Source organism: Haemorhous mexicanus, chromosome 1 (assembly GCF_027477595.1).
Source record: "Haemorhous mexicanus isolate bHaeMex1 chromosome 1, bHaeMex1.pri, whole genome shotgun sequence".
NCBI classification, from domain to species: Eukaryota; Metazoa; Chordata; class Aves; order Passeriformes; family Fringillidae; genus Haemorhous; species Haemorhous mexicanus.
Genome location: NC_082341.1, coordinates 20,933,911 through 20,949,288, shown reverse-complemented (window position 1 = coordinate 20,949,288; position 15,378 = coordinate 20,933,911). Strand labels below are relative to the sequence as shown.

At 41.7% G+C, this 15,378-nt stretch overlaps 1 protein-coding gene across 1 annotated transcript in view; it reads right to left on the bottom strand.

Moving 5' to 3' along the window:
- Positions 1-2,556: 2,556 nt before the first annotated feature.
- The window catches only part of RSU1 (Ras suppressor protein 1), a 101,007-nt gene continuing 88,185 nt past the window's right edge, over positions 2,557-15,378 (bottom strand). The window contains exon 9 of the mRNA XM_059842524.1: positions 2,557-3,029. Within this exon, the coding sequence (XP_059698507.1) occupies positions 2,927-3,029 (103 nt within the window). The 3' untranslated portion in view covers positions 2,557-2,926. The remainder of the gene's footprint in view (positions 3,030-15,378) is intronic.

Below are 15,378 nucleotides of genomic sequence, written 5' to 3'. Positions count from 1 at the left end.
AATATTAAAAAAGGAATGACCTTAGAGAACAGATACATAAAATCATCATACTCACATGAAAACTGTTGTGTAGTTTGCTCTAAGAAGCTGGCACATTTTTAGAAACACTAAAACCTCAGCACATTACATTCCAGATAGTTTGCTTTTCTTTCCCTTGTCTTTTATTCTGCCCTGCACCTCTGAAGAGCATTCCTTTACAACCCGTTTTGTTTTCTGTTTGTAAAGCTGTATGCATTTCAGGTTTTCATCATCTTCTCAGATCATTATCTTATTTTTTCATCTTTCTTTTCAAGAAACTTCTTTCCCCCCACCCCCCCAATCTGCCACCATCTTCAGTATAGTATTTCTCCCTCTAGGATTTCTTTTATCCTTCTCATCTTTATGCCTTTCACTTACTCTTCCCCAGGCCCTTCATTCCTGCTTTTGCTTGTCAAAACTGTTTTTCTTCCTCCTTCATGAGGGAAGAAGTGGGAAGGTTGGGTGGATTTTTTTTGCTATGAGCACACAAGAATGGTCCAATCAATACTTTGCAATCCTGCAGAGGAGAGCTTGCATGACTCTCTCAACACTTTCAAAATTTGCAACTGCAGTTAATGAAAGTCTGACTAATGCTTGAAAACCATAAGCTTATTTTAAAGCAGTGCTGTAGCTTCCCACCAATAACATCATCAGGCCTTCCCCAACAAGCTTTGAATTTTACATTAGAGACACTACCCCATGTTTTGAAACACTCGCAGCCCTGTAGCAACTTCTTTTTGCCTAAACCCCAGGACAGAGTGGGTGATGGAACACAGTCTCAGACACCACCTGAACCTTCAGCTCCGGCTGGATTTCTGTTCAAACCAAAGGAAAGCTGTATTGCCACCCCACTCACAGAAAGCCATGTCTGTGTGTACCCAGGGAGATTTTGGAAGACTGGTGAATCCACTTCAGCTGAAAGTGAGTGCATGCAAAATGTCTCCAAATCTCAAAGCAGGTGTCTGGCATCTGTCAGGAGAGCCATGGTGCAGCCCTGAGGAAGTGCCCTCTTCCAGGGCTGGGGTAGCATTCAGTTCCAGGGGAGGATCCATAGTCTCTTCACTCCTTCCTGGTAGATGTGCCCTTGCTATTTATTTTGTTCCAAAACCAATTTGCAATAGTAGTTTGGGGATCTTCTGACATTTCATTGACATTTCTTCAGGACTTTTTGTAGCATGATTATTATTGTCAGAAGGCCCTCTCACGTGTTAATTCCTACACCACATTCAATTGTGCGCATTCCAGATGGGGCATGGTTTTTGCTGTGAATTCTTAACATGCATCCAACCTAGCACCTTCATGGGCCTCTTTCAGTTGGACCTGTTCCCTAGGCAGATCACTTAAGAGGTCTGAAAAATCCTCTGCAGAGCTTGCAACAGATAGAATTGACTGTTCCTGACAAGTCTACCATTTTTACTGTTCTCCATCTGCCTACCAAGACTGCCTCATTCTTCTGAAGTACTGAAGACCACTTAAAGTGTGTCTAAAGCTTGATGCCAACTTCCTAGCTCTGCTTGCCAATTTGAAAAAAATCTGTTGCAAAATATATGTCAATACATTTATTCCCAGACTGAGGCAACCGTGTTACCTAAATGCTGGGGCAATCCTAAATGCACTCGAGAGACCGGTGCTGGTAACAGAAACTCAGAAACTTCAGATTGGCTTTTGCAGAAGGCATCACTTGTAGCATGAGATATTTAAAACCTTTTCTTTTCCCCCTGAACAAACAGGCCTGTCTCAGCAGTCTGGGCAAGATTCCCAGCTTGCTGGCCGGATGGGACGGCAACCGACACTCAGCAATGGGTGGCTCGGGTATGAAATTCATTAAATTGGAAATCAAGGGCAGGAAGGCCGTGACACAAGTGATCCAGGTATGAATATCTGTTCTTGCACCTTGAGTTCCCTTGTTGGCTTTTGCTCTCCTAAGAATAAAATTGTTTGGGAAACACTGTCTGCAGATTTTAGGCTTTTCTTCTCCATTGGTAGAACTTGAAACTATTTGAGCTGTTAAACTGTTTGCAGATTCTGAGCTTGGTTGTGGTGCCAGCTTTGTATAGATAAATATAGAACCTGTGGCATTTTCAAAAGCCATTTGGAATAGCTCTTCAATATAAGCACTTTAAGCAGAGATTAAACACATTATTTGGGTTTTCTGCCTAAAGAAAAAAAAAAAAATCACTTGAAAAATTGGCAGAAGTACCAGTTTCTTCAAATGACAAAGTTCTCTTCCCCAAACCGAGTCTGGCAATTGGCAGCTCTCTACAAAGATAGTTTTTTTTTTTCTCTCTCCCCTCCCCTACTCCTTGATTTCAAAATAACCTTCAAGGCAAAAAGAGCAGTCCACAGCACCATAAAAAAAGAAAAAGAAACTGATTAAAATGTTGCTCAAACAGAATGCTTTGCACTTTAACTAACTTGCATCAGATAAAAGGCTACCACATTCCTACAGAAGAAATCACCATATTACAGGAAACTGGACACATAAATTCCTCAAGGAATTTCCTATTCAGAAGTCCTAATGAAGAAACTAAACAACAATACAAATGAAGAGCTTTATTAAAATCACTTGGAATATCCTATGAAATTTAATATCGTATAATATAAGTGCAAACTTCCCTATATTAACAGGATGTGACATATGTGAAGAGAGGACATTAATATACATATAAATAGAAAAGCTAAAATATGTTTGACTGTGATATATTAAATAGCTACATAAATGTGACCATAGTTAGGAGTATATGTAATTTTGTTTCCCTCTAGCAGTATTTTCTAAAGCATTATACATAGTAAATTGCATTTAATTCTAATCCCCGCTTTCTTATATGTAATAAGAGATGTGTAGAAATATTGTAGGCACAAGCAAAAACAATGCAACAGATGTAAAACAGAGGCAGAAGCCAGGCACTTATTTGTTCTTGGCTGCCAGAGGTTTACGGCTGATCTTCTTTGACTTGTCATTGTTTTTCTTTGGAGGTTCAGGGTTCGCTTGCATGTGTCTGCCATAAAGACTGTAAGGAAAGGAGAAAAAAGAATTGTGATACAACCATTAAACACAGACTTTTACTCTGCAGCACATTAAACAAAGTATCTAGTTACTAGGGAAAAAAAAAAAGGTCTTTATTTTGTCTCAACACACTGAATTTTCTATTAGCTCTCATGCTGCAGTCATTAACATTTGGGTTTTTGTGACTTTTCAGGGGAGTAACATCAGGGAAGAGGAGGCTTTTAGAGCAGTGAAGGAGCAATCAGTTTTGCCTTCAGAAACTAGCAACCTTTATTCTGCAGTTATGGGATTAAGGCTCGGAAGGCTGCAAGGATGTGTATTCAAGTAGACAATGACAAAAATTGGGTTGAACTGGAGAGATAGAGTGCCTGCTTAGAGCAAAGTGAGCATCATCCCTAACCAGAAAACCCAGGGGCTTGATAATGTGACAGAGAGCAATGGTGTCACAGCTGCCTCTGCTGCTCACACATGATTGATAGCACTGGGACAGATACCAACACATCAATGCCACATTAGTAAGTACCACTGATTAAATGTTGACAAAGTATCCTACAATTAAGATGGCTAGCATTCACTGTGAAGCTAAATGGACTACATGGCTGAAAGGATCTTGCTAAATATCACACAGTAATTAATAGATAATTTATGAGTAATCCTGATTAGAATAAATTAAAAACCTACCCAAAATAAACAGAGCTCAAACTTAACTTCCCTTACTGACATAAAGTGCTTTTTGAAGATGCACTTTGTGAGTTTTGGTTGGAGTAATTTTCTTCATAGTGGCTGGTATGGGGCTGTGGTTTGGATTTGCACTGAAAACAGTGTTGATAATGCAGGGATATTTAAGTTATTGCTGAGCAGGGCTTGCACAGAACCATGGCCTTTTCTGCTCCTCACCCCACCAATCAGGGGGCTAGGAGTGCACAAGTAATGATGCAGCCAGGACAGATGACCCCAACTGACTCAAGGCATATCCCAGACCATACCACATCCTGCTCATCATAGAAAGCTGGGAGAAGGAAGCGGGGATGTTCAGAGTGATGATGCTTGTTCTCCCAAGTCACAGTTACATGTGATCTTGGAGGCCTTTTCCAACCTTTGTGATTCTGTGACTCTATTCTATTTACTATTCTAATTCTATGTCAGAAGACAAAAAGTTACCACCTGATTTGAGCTTTATGTGGCTGTATCTGGAAGATACTTTAACCCTGGCATTCCTGGACTCTGAAATGGAATTAAAGCTTCTTGTAAGGCGGGGTGAAGAGGCAGTGTTTGCTTTCACCTTCTCAGCAGCTGAAGTTTTACATCATACTGCTAAGCAGGCTGCTGTCAAGGTGTACTGTAGCCAAGCAGCCTTGCACAAGGAAAATACAACTGTAAACTATGACATTACTTCACCTTACTGAAATTTTATGTGTGCCATCACCTACCGTCAACAAGGGATCAGGTGGCATTTCCTGATGAAAGCAGAGAGCCCTGACCCTCTGCAATAACTACATGCTTCATATTAGCTACAATGCACATACTTTTATTTTCTGAAGAGACAGAGCTATAGCAGCACAAGGCAGTATTTTATCCAAGTACACAGTATGTGTATTAATCAAATATACATCCTAAATAACTCCTGCTTTGGAAGGTGTTAAGTGAGTTGAGGGAGGCAGTCTATGGAAGGAGAAGGTTCAGTATTATGAAAATCTATCACAGCAGAAGTGCACAGAAGTGAAATTCAAGGAGGTTGTGCCATCAGAAATTGACCCAGGATAGAAGAAGTTAGGGAACAAGTAGCATCCTCTTCTGAATGATATGCAGTGCAGCATTTGAACCACTTTAAGCAGTAGTTTTGTAACTCTCAGAAGCCAGCACTGGTTAGGTAAATACAAAATTAACCTTCAAGCTGGTTTTTGGCTTTTAAGTCCCTATTTGGGACTTTAGGCACAGATTAACAGAAAATTCAGTGATTCACTGTACCTGAGCACAAAAATCCTTTGTGGATAGGAACAGAAGTCCCCCATCACTGTCCTGTGTTCCACATCCTGCTGCCCCACTGCTCCTTTGCTCTGTTAGTGCCAACCCAAACAGGAGTGAGACAGCTTAAGTGGTTGTCAAGTGTTACATACCCTCCTTTTGCTCAAGTTGGTTTAGGCTCCCCCTTTTTGCTTTGGAAACTTTATGTAAGTTTCCCTCTCAAGTGTTCCTTCTGGCATTCATTCTGCCTCTCATTTCCTCCTTTCTGAGAGCAAATGTTCAAACATGTGGACTGTTAGACCTCAGAAGAAAAAGGGTGTGGTGGGAATTCTACTGACTACACACATGCTTTTGAAATGCAGAAAACCTGAATACTGACAATTTTGAATGAAGTTCAGAGTTCTGATAAAGTCTGCTTGGGCAATGCCTTTTGACTATGAAAAGAGGTCCAGAAGCCACAGCATGCATTAAGCAGTAAAAATACCAACTGACCCCAGATAATTTTGATTTTTTTTTTGATATCTGCTCCTTACAATATTCAGTGCTATTGGTACCCCAGCAACTCCCTTTGTCCCATGCAAATACTACATTAGTAGTAATAGATGTACGTGAGTTGAAGGCATCTACAGCATTTTCACATTCTTTTAATCTATTTTCATGTCCAACCACTTCTATCAGCATGAGCACCAAAGTTTCATCCAGCAAAGTAATTAATGGGTTTGAAATAAGAAAATCAAATCAGTTTCCTTGGCAAAATGAGAGGAGTTTCAATGCACATGGCTATCACAACTGAAGATGAGTGCTTTACAATACTTCATGGAGTCTGCTAGTCAAAGAGCAAGGATCAGACATATTTAGATGGCACAAGCCTTCACACACAGGGTCTCTCCTGTCTGCACACATCAGATATGAGGAGACATATGGTGTCACAGCAATATTTAAATACAATAATGACTGTGATAATGCCTCTAGGACAGAATTTGCCTTCTGTTACACTAGGGAAAAGAGAATTCAAAATTCTCAATGAACTCCTGGTACAATAACAAACACCAGTTTTATATCTCCCAGGGGAAAAAATGCTGCAGGGGAAAAAAAAAGCAAAATAAATCCACTAATGGAGCTTATCTGCACAGAGAAGCAATTATCTGACTTCCACAAGAACCTATAACCCTTTGGTTTTCAAAGATGTGAAGTTTGCATGAAGTCTTTAATAATTTCAGTACTTGCTAGAAAGACACAGAAACAGCTGTAGCCAAGCTGTACAAACTAGGTAGATGCTCTTGTTCTGCATGAACGCAGAGTCAGTTGTGTTAGGCAGAGACACTTGCACATCATCCTGGGCAGCGGAGGTCAGCTCAAGATGTGCCCACAGACAGTTCTGCTGCTCAGCTGATGGATGGTGATGTGCTAGAGGTGGCACCTTGACATAGCTGTTTGCATGACCAGACCCTTAGCCAAGGCAGATTGTCTCCATAAACACACAAAAGAATTTTGACGCAGATTGTGGCTACAGTTTCAAGGCAGATTTGTGAGATAAGTGCTGATAACACATTCATGGCAGTGCCTTCCCACTAGATATTTTGAAACTTCATCTGTTCACAGCACTGGTACAGCTCTGAGCAGGACACTACAAACAGCTTCAAGGCTAAAACCTCTGCTGAAGGACAAAATCTGGAGTGCAAACAAATATTTGTGATGTTTGCAGTTTGCTAACTGTCAGAAGCTGGTTACTATAACCACAGCCCACAAACTGCAGAACCTCTGTAGAATTAGCAGCTATGGTATTCTAGGCAGACTTCTCATTACATGAAAATTAAAGGGGAGATTACATTCAAGGCTGAAAATGCAAAAAGCCCTCAGACAGAGACTCTGAAAGCTTTCTTTCCTTGTATATATTTTTAAAATATCTTTCATGAAAAAATGTTTCTTGGTATGCAGATGTAAACATGAACAAAATCTTCCTGAATTCTCCACCTGCCCCACTGGAAGTAACAAACGACAGCAGCATGGCTGCTGCAGCAGCAAAACAAACAACATCAAGTGAGAAAGATGCTCATTAAACTTCATCATTCTGTCTACTTTAATGATGCTTTTACTTAATAAAAATTCCCTAAAGTAGTTGCAAGGATATTAGGCAAGGTCTCTGGTTATGTATCAGGGGTCCAAGCTGTCACTAGCAAGCATGCAGTTCAGGAGAGGCATTCCCAAGAGGCAAGAGTGAATACAGCTTTCTTGTAATAAATTCAGAGAGAATCAATAACCACGGCTTGCCACATTACTTAAGCATTTAGGAAAGTAGGTGATCCTTCTAAATTAAACCACAAATTGCTAAATGTTGCAATTTACAGCAAAAGATCAGGCATGGAACCTTGTAACTTGAGAGCATATAGTCTTGCTACTAAAATCTCTGAACTTAAAAGCAGAGCCATAGTTAAAATTCTTAAATTCATAAAGGTCAAAAGATTCACTTTGAAAAACAAATTCAGCACAACTACCTCCAATTTTTCTCTCTTGTACAACAAAATGCTCACTAGCTAAGGGCTAGAGAACTTGTGTAAGCTAGGGAACTATTGCAAAGTGTTTGATGCACACATTGATTTTTTTGATTTTAAGCACTTTGAAAGAGGATTTCAAGACTGAGCCATAAGAAATACACTGGTCTCACTTTATGTCTGTAACAGATCTCCAGGGTGAGTATGCAGTATAAAAAGGAAAACACTGTTAAATATGTCCTGGAGAGATGCTACCTCCAGCTATGTACTGTAATTAGGGAAACAAAGGTGAAACATTCCAGCTCTGCTTGATTTTTCAAAACGTGAAGCTCAGGGTCAGGCAGATATTTAGTGCTCAGACCAAGCCTGAAAGTGGATATTCACAGTGACCTCAACAGATCAATCCTAAGCCCCAGCTGATGAAGCAGGAGAAGGGAAAGGCTGAATCAGTGGTGGTATCACTACAAACCCAAAGCTGAAAGAAGTGCTTGCATGACTGATACATGCTGGCTACTCTGCATTAGTTACAGTTCACAGGCACTTAAAGCAAGGTGCTTTTGCCACACCAGTTTTTGCACAGCTAATTGTGGCTCTGGTGTCCCCTCTGAGTGACTGGGACTGACCTTTTCTATGTGGGAGCTGCTAACATGCCATTCCCTCAAACCACATATTCTCTCTCCCAGGAAAGGGACAGATGTTGGGATTTAACTGGTCAGTAATGTACCAGTGAGAGAAAACAGTGGAGGTTAGAATTACTATGCAAGTATCATATTATATTGGTAGTTCACCAGTAAGGTTTTTACTCTTTGTGATGTAACTCAGATGATGTCAGTGAAGAGGAACACTGCATGGGTGAGTGAAACCAGTGCCTGTTTTCCGTACACCTGAATGGCAAACTGCAGCTTTAGGATTCCTAATAAGGAAAACCAGACACGAGCGATTCATTTTATTCAGCTAATTTTTTGCCCTTTGTTTTCAAGTGCTCTGAGAGCAGATGGCAGCAATGTCCATCATCTGAAGCTCTTGCAAGTTTCTACAGAACCGCTCAGTTCTGGCCTGTCCCTGTCTGTGCAGCTCTCTCCTGCTCCACGATGGAGGCAGCACTGGCTGGATGAAGGGGGCAGGTGCTGGCAGTGACACGTGCTGCAAGAGCCTCTGGGCCACTGAACCTGCAGCTCTCAATGTGCTGTGAAACTGCTCCACTATTTTTAGGTCTGTGAGCAGTGTGCCTTTCTCTACAGCCCACTGCCACTCTGGGATGCTTAATGCTTCAGACTGCCCCAAATCTATACACAACAGAGCCCAGCCCTAAGGCACCCCCAAGTGTAACAACCTGTGTTCTTTTTCTGTTCCTTCCACCTCCCTCAATTACCTTCATAACCCAAAGCTCCTGCAGACTTTGCCTGTCACTATTCTTCCTAATTCCCCTTAAGTCCTGCATTTCACCTTTTAAAGAGACTTTCTGCAACACCAGAAATCCCTAATATCCTCAAATGCTCTTTTTGGTCTTCACCCCACAGGCACTCGTTAGGGGAACTGATTATCTCTTCCCATCTTGGATTAGCTCTTTCTTTTTCTTAGCTAGTTTCATTTTTGGAGCACAGATTAGGTAAGAAGAAGAAGATTCAGCACAGGTGGAGAGCTAAGGATTCAAGCCCATGTCTCCCAGTCAGTGAAGATCTGGCTAACGAAGCCAGAGGAGTAAAGAGCTTTCTGGGTGATCAACTACAAGTGTCTGCTCTGAGATGCTTAGCTGCACTGCTCTGTTAAAGATTTTCACCAGCTACAGAGGACAGTGGGTAGCTAGCTGACACGCAGACACTCATCTTTAGCTATTTTAAAATGCTAGATGGAGTCCACCCAACCACTCCCTCTATGTTCCCACTCTGCACTCTCACAAGCTGTTAGCTATCTTACATTAGAGACTCTGCTGAGTCACACAGTCCAAAGTTGACTTACTCAGAATTCCTGCCTAAAAACACTCCAAATCTCAACAAGCAAAAAAAAGCACTCTGCCAAAACTTTCTGGAGCTCACTGTTTCAGCATCTGCGTAGAATGTGCACCCTCCAAAATAAATCCCACGTGTCTTTTACTGGCTACTTCACCATTCAGTTTTCCACAGGGGTCCCTTCTACTGGACCTCTCTAAACCAGTCTATTTGCTGCTCTGTATACCTGAAGAAAAGAAAGGCTTACCCTCTATGTGCCACATTTCCCACCCTCTATCCCTACAGGTTACTGTCAGAGACAGATCCTGACCAGAGGAACCTCTGGCCTCAGCTCAGACGTGATGTGTCAGTGAGGGGAGATTTGAGCTGAGGTTACTATGATTTACAAACACTTGCTCTACTATTGGGCTGGCAACAGATGCCTAATTTTAATTCTGCCAGACACATTTGCTCTTAAAATGGTTAATTTAATCCTTGCTTTTTTGAACTCACTATCTTGCATGTTATGGGGAACTAATGTGTTTTTTTCACATACAGGAATTCCAAGTTGGTGTTAAGTATTTCTTTAATTAATACACAGTAATAAAAGAAAGTCTTCTCCTTATATTCTCTGAGGCTAGCAGCCTTTTGAAGCAAGTACTCTAAATGTGAGGCTTGTTAGTGAAGCACAGCTGGAAGCTCATAGAAGCCTAGCAAAAGAAAAAAGATTTCTTTTAAAGGAAAGTGTAGAGGCCAAGATTTGCAAAGCTGGCTAATGGCTTTGCATACCCAACCTGAAAGATCTTACAAGAAGCACGGCTTTTGGCAGACACACTTTTGAAAGCACAAGGAACACTAACATCTAGTTTCTGAAAGACCTATCTCGATACCCAGGGACCCCAGCACTGAAAATCTTCAGCCATGCTACAAATCCAGAGAGACACACAAGGTGGGCCTCCATGGAACTGTCACAAAGACAGAAAGAACAGGGCATGCTTATTTTTATTTCTTTCAAAACAGAGACAAACAGGAATTAAGATTTCATCTAGGGAATCTATTATGCTGATAAAACAACCCCAACTAGGCCAGTATAATCAGACAGCAGCCTGAGAGCACGAGGGAGAGAACAATTCGCTTCTGCATGTGGACAGTCCTACCAGGCTACTTCAATTATGCACAATTTCTCCCCTGGGACTCAGATCTTCAAGCACATTCAGGAGGCCTGATCTCCTTTCTCATGCTCCATTTTGAATGGAGCAATGAGTTGTTCAGCCTACCTGTGCAGACCAGTCCCTGAATTCACGCCAGGCATGAAAAAAACAGCATAGGCCAGAAACTGAAGTTCTTAAAGGTAAGAACTGCCACAGACTGCAGTGAAATATTTTCCTACTTGTTTTCACAGATGAAATAGCGCTTTCCTACTTAGGACCAGAAAAAACAATTTCGCACCAGATACAGGCATCAGTTTAAACTCTGAGGGCTGAGGTATCTACTAGAACAAATGGCATCCTACATCTAATTCATCAGAAGCAATCAGGAGCCACAGAAACTGCATGGGCATGCTCAGCTTCTTTAGCAGATGCCAGCTCAGGTAGCTGCAGATAAAAATGCACCACTAAGAAGGAAAAAGACAACTCAAGTGAGAAAGAAGTGTGTTCAGTTTACTGAAGTGATTGGTATCATCCCAACCCTTATCTTTATGTATTTGTAATTTGTGAGCATGAGTTAGATAAATCAACAGTTGCTCTATTTCCCCAAGCCACGTTGTTGGGACAACATTCAAGGCCATTTGCCTGATCTCAAACTAACCCTGGACAGGCAGCAAACACAGAAAACATACTGGCCCGCAGCACAGACATCCTCCTGGAGACAGCTGAGCACAGCATTCTTCATTCTTATGTTATTTTAATGTTGTTGTCTGCATGGAGTCCTTTGGGCTTCAGTAAAACAGTGCTCACTTTCCTTTCTGAATGCTACACTGCTGCTCAGATAAATGCCCTTACATAATCTTTATTATTGATTTATTACATGCATTTTGCTGTGTACCTAATTAACATTTAAAAAAAGGAAAACAGAGGGCAAAAAATAGCAAAGTGAAAGCTAAGGAACTTTCTTTAAGTTATTGTATGTCCAGCAGGTATGTATTTCTTTTCCAGTAACTAGACAAAAGTGTACCAATAAAATGTGTAGAAGGGACACTGGGGAAATACTGATACAGAGAGTCTCTTTTTCTTTTTTTTAAGCAAAATTGAAGTGTCGGAGTTAATCTGAACTTGCTCTGCTGCACACTGAGGATGGCCAGTTTCACTGGCAGCAGCATGGAGAACATTCAGGAGACTGCAACTCCTACACACAGGGTTTAATCAGCTGCCCTGCTCTGCTGGGCTGGCTCACACACCTCTCCCAGGGTGTCTGCCTCTGCCATCCCAACTGCCTGCAGGGCCAGCTCTCCAACAGCTCCTTAAAATAAACATAAGAATTGAACAGTGACAAGGGACAGTGACAAGGTGGGGAATTCAACCAAACTAACCCCTCTGAGTCACCACCTCTGAAACCCTCAAAGGGGAAGGAGGAAGTCCCAGTCCTGTCACACAATCCATTTGTGTGACCCAACACAAGAAACTCTGGCAGGCTGTGTGAGCTCTGCAGACCACTGTGTAAAGGGAGCACAGGATTTACTGTGCGATGCTTAGACAGAGTTTTGGGACTGAACAAGAGTACTGAAGGATTATACAGGACTTATGAGCTCTTATGAGGACAGAGCAATAGAGTGGAAGTGAGTGACCAAGGATGACAGAAGAGAACAAGTGCAGGGAAAAAGAGAGAGGATGAGGCAGGGAATAAATGAGGTCAACAGTGTGCCGGCAGGAGGAGGTCAGAATGTTTGACTGGCAGAGCTCTGTGCCAAATCACCTTGACTTTGTCCTCCCTAAACTCTGTTTCTAGCTGTTTTCTGTCTGACTGTGCCCTCTGTTCTGGCAGCATGCATACATGTCCCATCAGCATGTTCAAGTTCAAGACAGATCTGCTGGTCAATAGCATGGACTGATTCCCATATACTGGAGTGACCAAGGGACTCCAGGATCAGCCTCCAGAAAGACTCAGGGGATGTAGGCTGATGAGACTGGGTCTGGGGGCTTGATATTTGAAACATCGAGATTGGGGAGCCAGGTATCAGAGGGATTCCTGACACAGGGTTTTCCCTGAGCACTGCAGGGAAAGGTATTGAGGAATACAGCCTGGCTGCTGATTGTCTTCTCTGTGTTTATGTGTCCATCTGTCCTCCCATCACACTAATCTTCCCACGTCTGGCCATGTGTATAAACATGTTCTGAAACTGTGGGTAGCCTTGCTACTGACAGGACAAGAGAACAGGGATATGGAGCAGTTACTCACTGCCATCAGTGAAGTACTTTACTTGGTTCCTCCAGGACACTGGATTTAGCTGCTCAAACCACTACCAGGAAGAAGGTGAAGGATAGAGGAAACTCACTTCACTTTATGGCAACACTGCAATGAAAATGTCTCTTTGACACAAAGGATCACGTACAAAGTGCTACATCTCAGACGTTCTGATTTCACTTGGCCATATGAATTGGCTTTGTTTAACTCATGATGGATACACTTTGCAGAAAAGCTGTTCTTGGACAGTGTTTTTGAACATGCTTTAACAGGTCAATGCAAGTCTTTCCAGCTCCCAAACACAGCCCTTTCACCTACTCCCAGGCCAATGTGGACACAAATGTACCAATTATGTCAATCTTACAGACACCTGGTAAGTTGTACTCTGAGAAATCAACGTACATGCAAAGGAAAAAGGTGATTCAAAGCCAATTTCAAAATCATTGCCATCATATATGTTAAAATGCTGAAATATTAAAAGCCAAAGACTGAGATGTTCTGTATGGAAACAAAACATATCAATACAATGGTTTTCCAGTTATATGACTTTACTGTGGAAGACCAAATATGGTCACTCAGAAACCACACAATAAAATGATACAGACTATTCACCTAATTTTCCAGCCAGTTTTGAACAAAGCATCATAGCCTTAATAATTGGCAAACAATCACTGCGTTTTAAGCAAATCTTCGGTGATTTTCCATGGCTTTTACTGTGCCAACAAAGCTGTTCCAGAATCTTTTCAGGAGGGACCTATGCTATGTGGCAGCCAATAATCTTTATGGCAACACTGCAATGAAAATGTCGCTTACTGTAATGAGCAGAGATCATAAGTTAAGCCCCCAGCTACCTTTCCATTATTTTTCATTAGAGTTTTTCTGGCTTTGCTGTGCTTCAAAGTACTCAGGGAATTACTCCAAATTAGGCTCACTAGTCAGCTCTTCATTACTCAGACCACACTGAAACTGAGCAATCAGCAAACTGAACCAGCTCCTGAGTAACACAAGACAGTAACATTTGCTTGAATGTTTACCATTTCTTTTTTAGTTTGTCCTCTTTCTTAAAGCTCTGTTCTGTAAAACAAACTTGCCCACAGTTGGAGGCGGTTCTAAAACAACAGGAAAATCACAAAGTATTTTTTCATGCCATTAACACCTTGAGCAAAGGGTTGGGCTTCCCTTCATCAACCAGAAACAAACTGTGATATAGTCATGTCTTCTTGACAGCAGTGTTTTTCCAAGACTTGTGTTCCATAGTGCTAGATGAAGTGGGTGAGAGAAGAAGTCTCACTTACTATGTGAATCCTCACCCTTTGAAGAATCCCTAATTTATGGCAGATTTTTACACTGGCTGCCTTCCCTCTTGCAAAGCAAGAAGCTGACCAACCTGCTGGAAAAGAGCAGTAACGCTGACAAACAGTTAAGGTCTGAAGTCATCCAATCCGCACGACTTCCCAAGTTACATTCACTGTCTTTCAGGGCCCACAGTGTGAAAAACATAAAGAAGAAAGGCTTTCTTCTCCCCCAGCGTTTGTCAAGATGAAATGGCAATACAGCATCAGCCTGATTTTGATTTCAACAAAACCAATACAAGTTTTGCTTCTGATTTCATTGGGTTCAAGGTTTGGCCTTTAAGGTCAATTATCCATGCAAGCTAAAAGGCAAACTGCTGTTGCAATGTGGCTCACAAACCCTAAACTATGTACAACAAGCCATGAACAACATCTAGGCTGGCTATGAACAGGGGAGTGAAAATTATGCTTTCTCATCAAGTGCTAGTAATAGCTAAGGCCAATGAGTCACTCTGTGACTTTTTAATGCACAGATTGACCAAAATAGTTTCTTTTGCAAGGAAGGTGGGATTATGCATACTGATCTGGTTTTGCTCAACATCCTTCTTCTGTAGGTAGGCAGCACTTATCCTAAATTGCTGGTGCTTACGAATGCTCATGAGTTAAAGGAAAAAACATGGAACTTTACTGAAAAGGACAAGAACTAGTTTACTCATCAGATATTTGCAAAAGGCACCCACAGGAACCTTCAAGCATGACGTAAAATAAACCAGTGATTCCACCTTCTGGGCAAGAAGAAAAGGAACAGGCAGTTGAAAACACTTGCACTGAATCAGTCTAAGTGCCACAGCAACAACAAAGGCACAAAGAGTGTAACAACAGGGAGCCCAACACAATTCTGCAGTCTTGGTGGACAAACTGCAGAACACCTACTTTGCATCTTTTTGAAACATGCTGGAGAATACATTGCAGGGCAAACATGGTCCTTTGTTTTTTCTTTCTGGTTCCTCAACCAACAGTTTTCCAAATCCCAGCCTACGCACACAAGGTAGCAAACAGGCACCCCCTTACTTGTGAAAGATAAGATATTAGCAGAAATTTCTTCACTGAAACAGTGGTCAAGCATTGGAACTGACTGCCCAGGGAAGTGGTGGAATCACCACCTCTGGAAGTATTCAAAATACATGTAGATGTGGTGCTTTGTGGCATGGTTTAGCGGTAGACTAGCACTGCTGTGCTCATGGTTGGCTCAGATCTCAAATCTCTTTGTGATT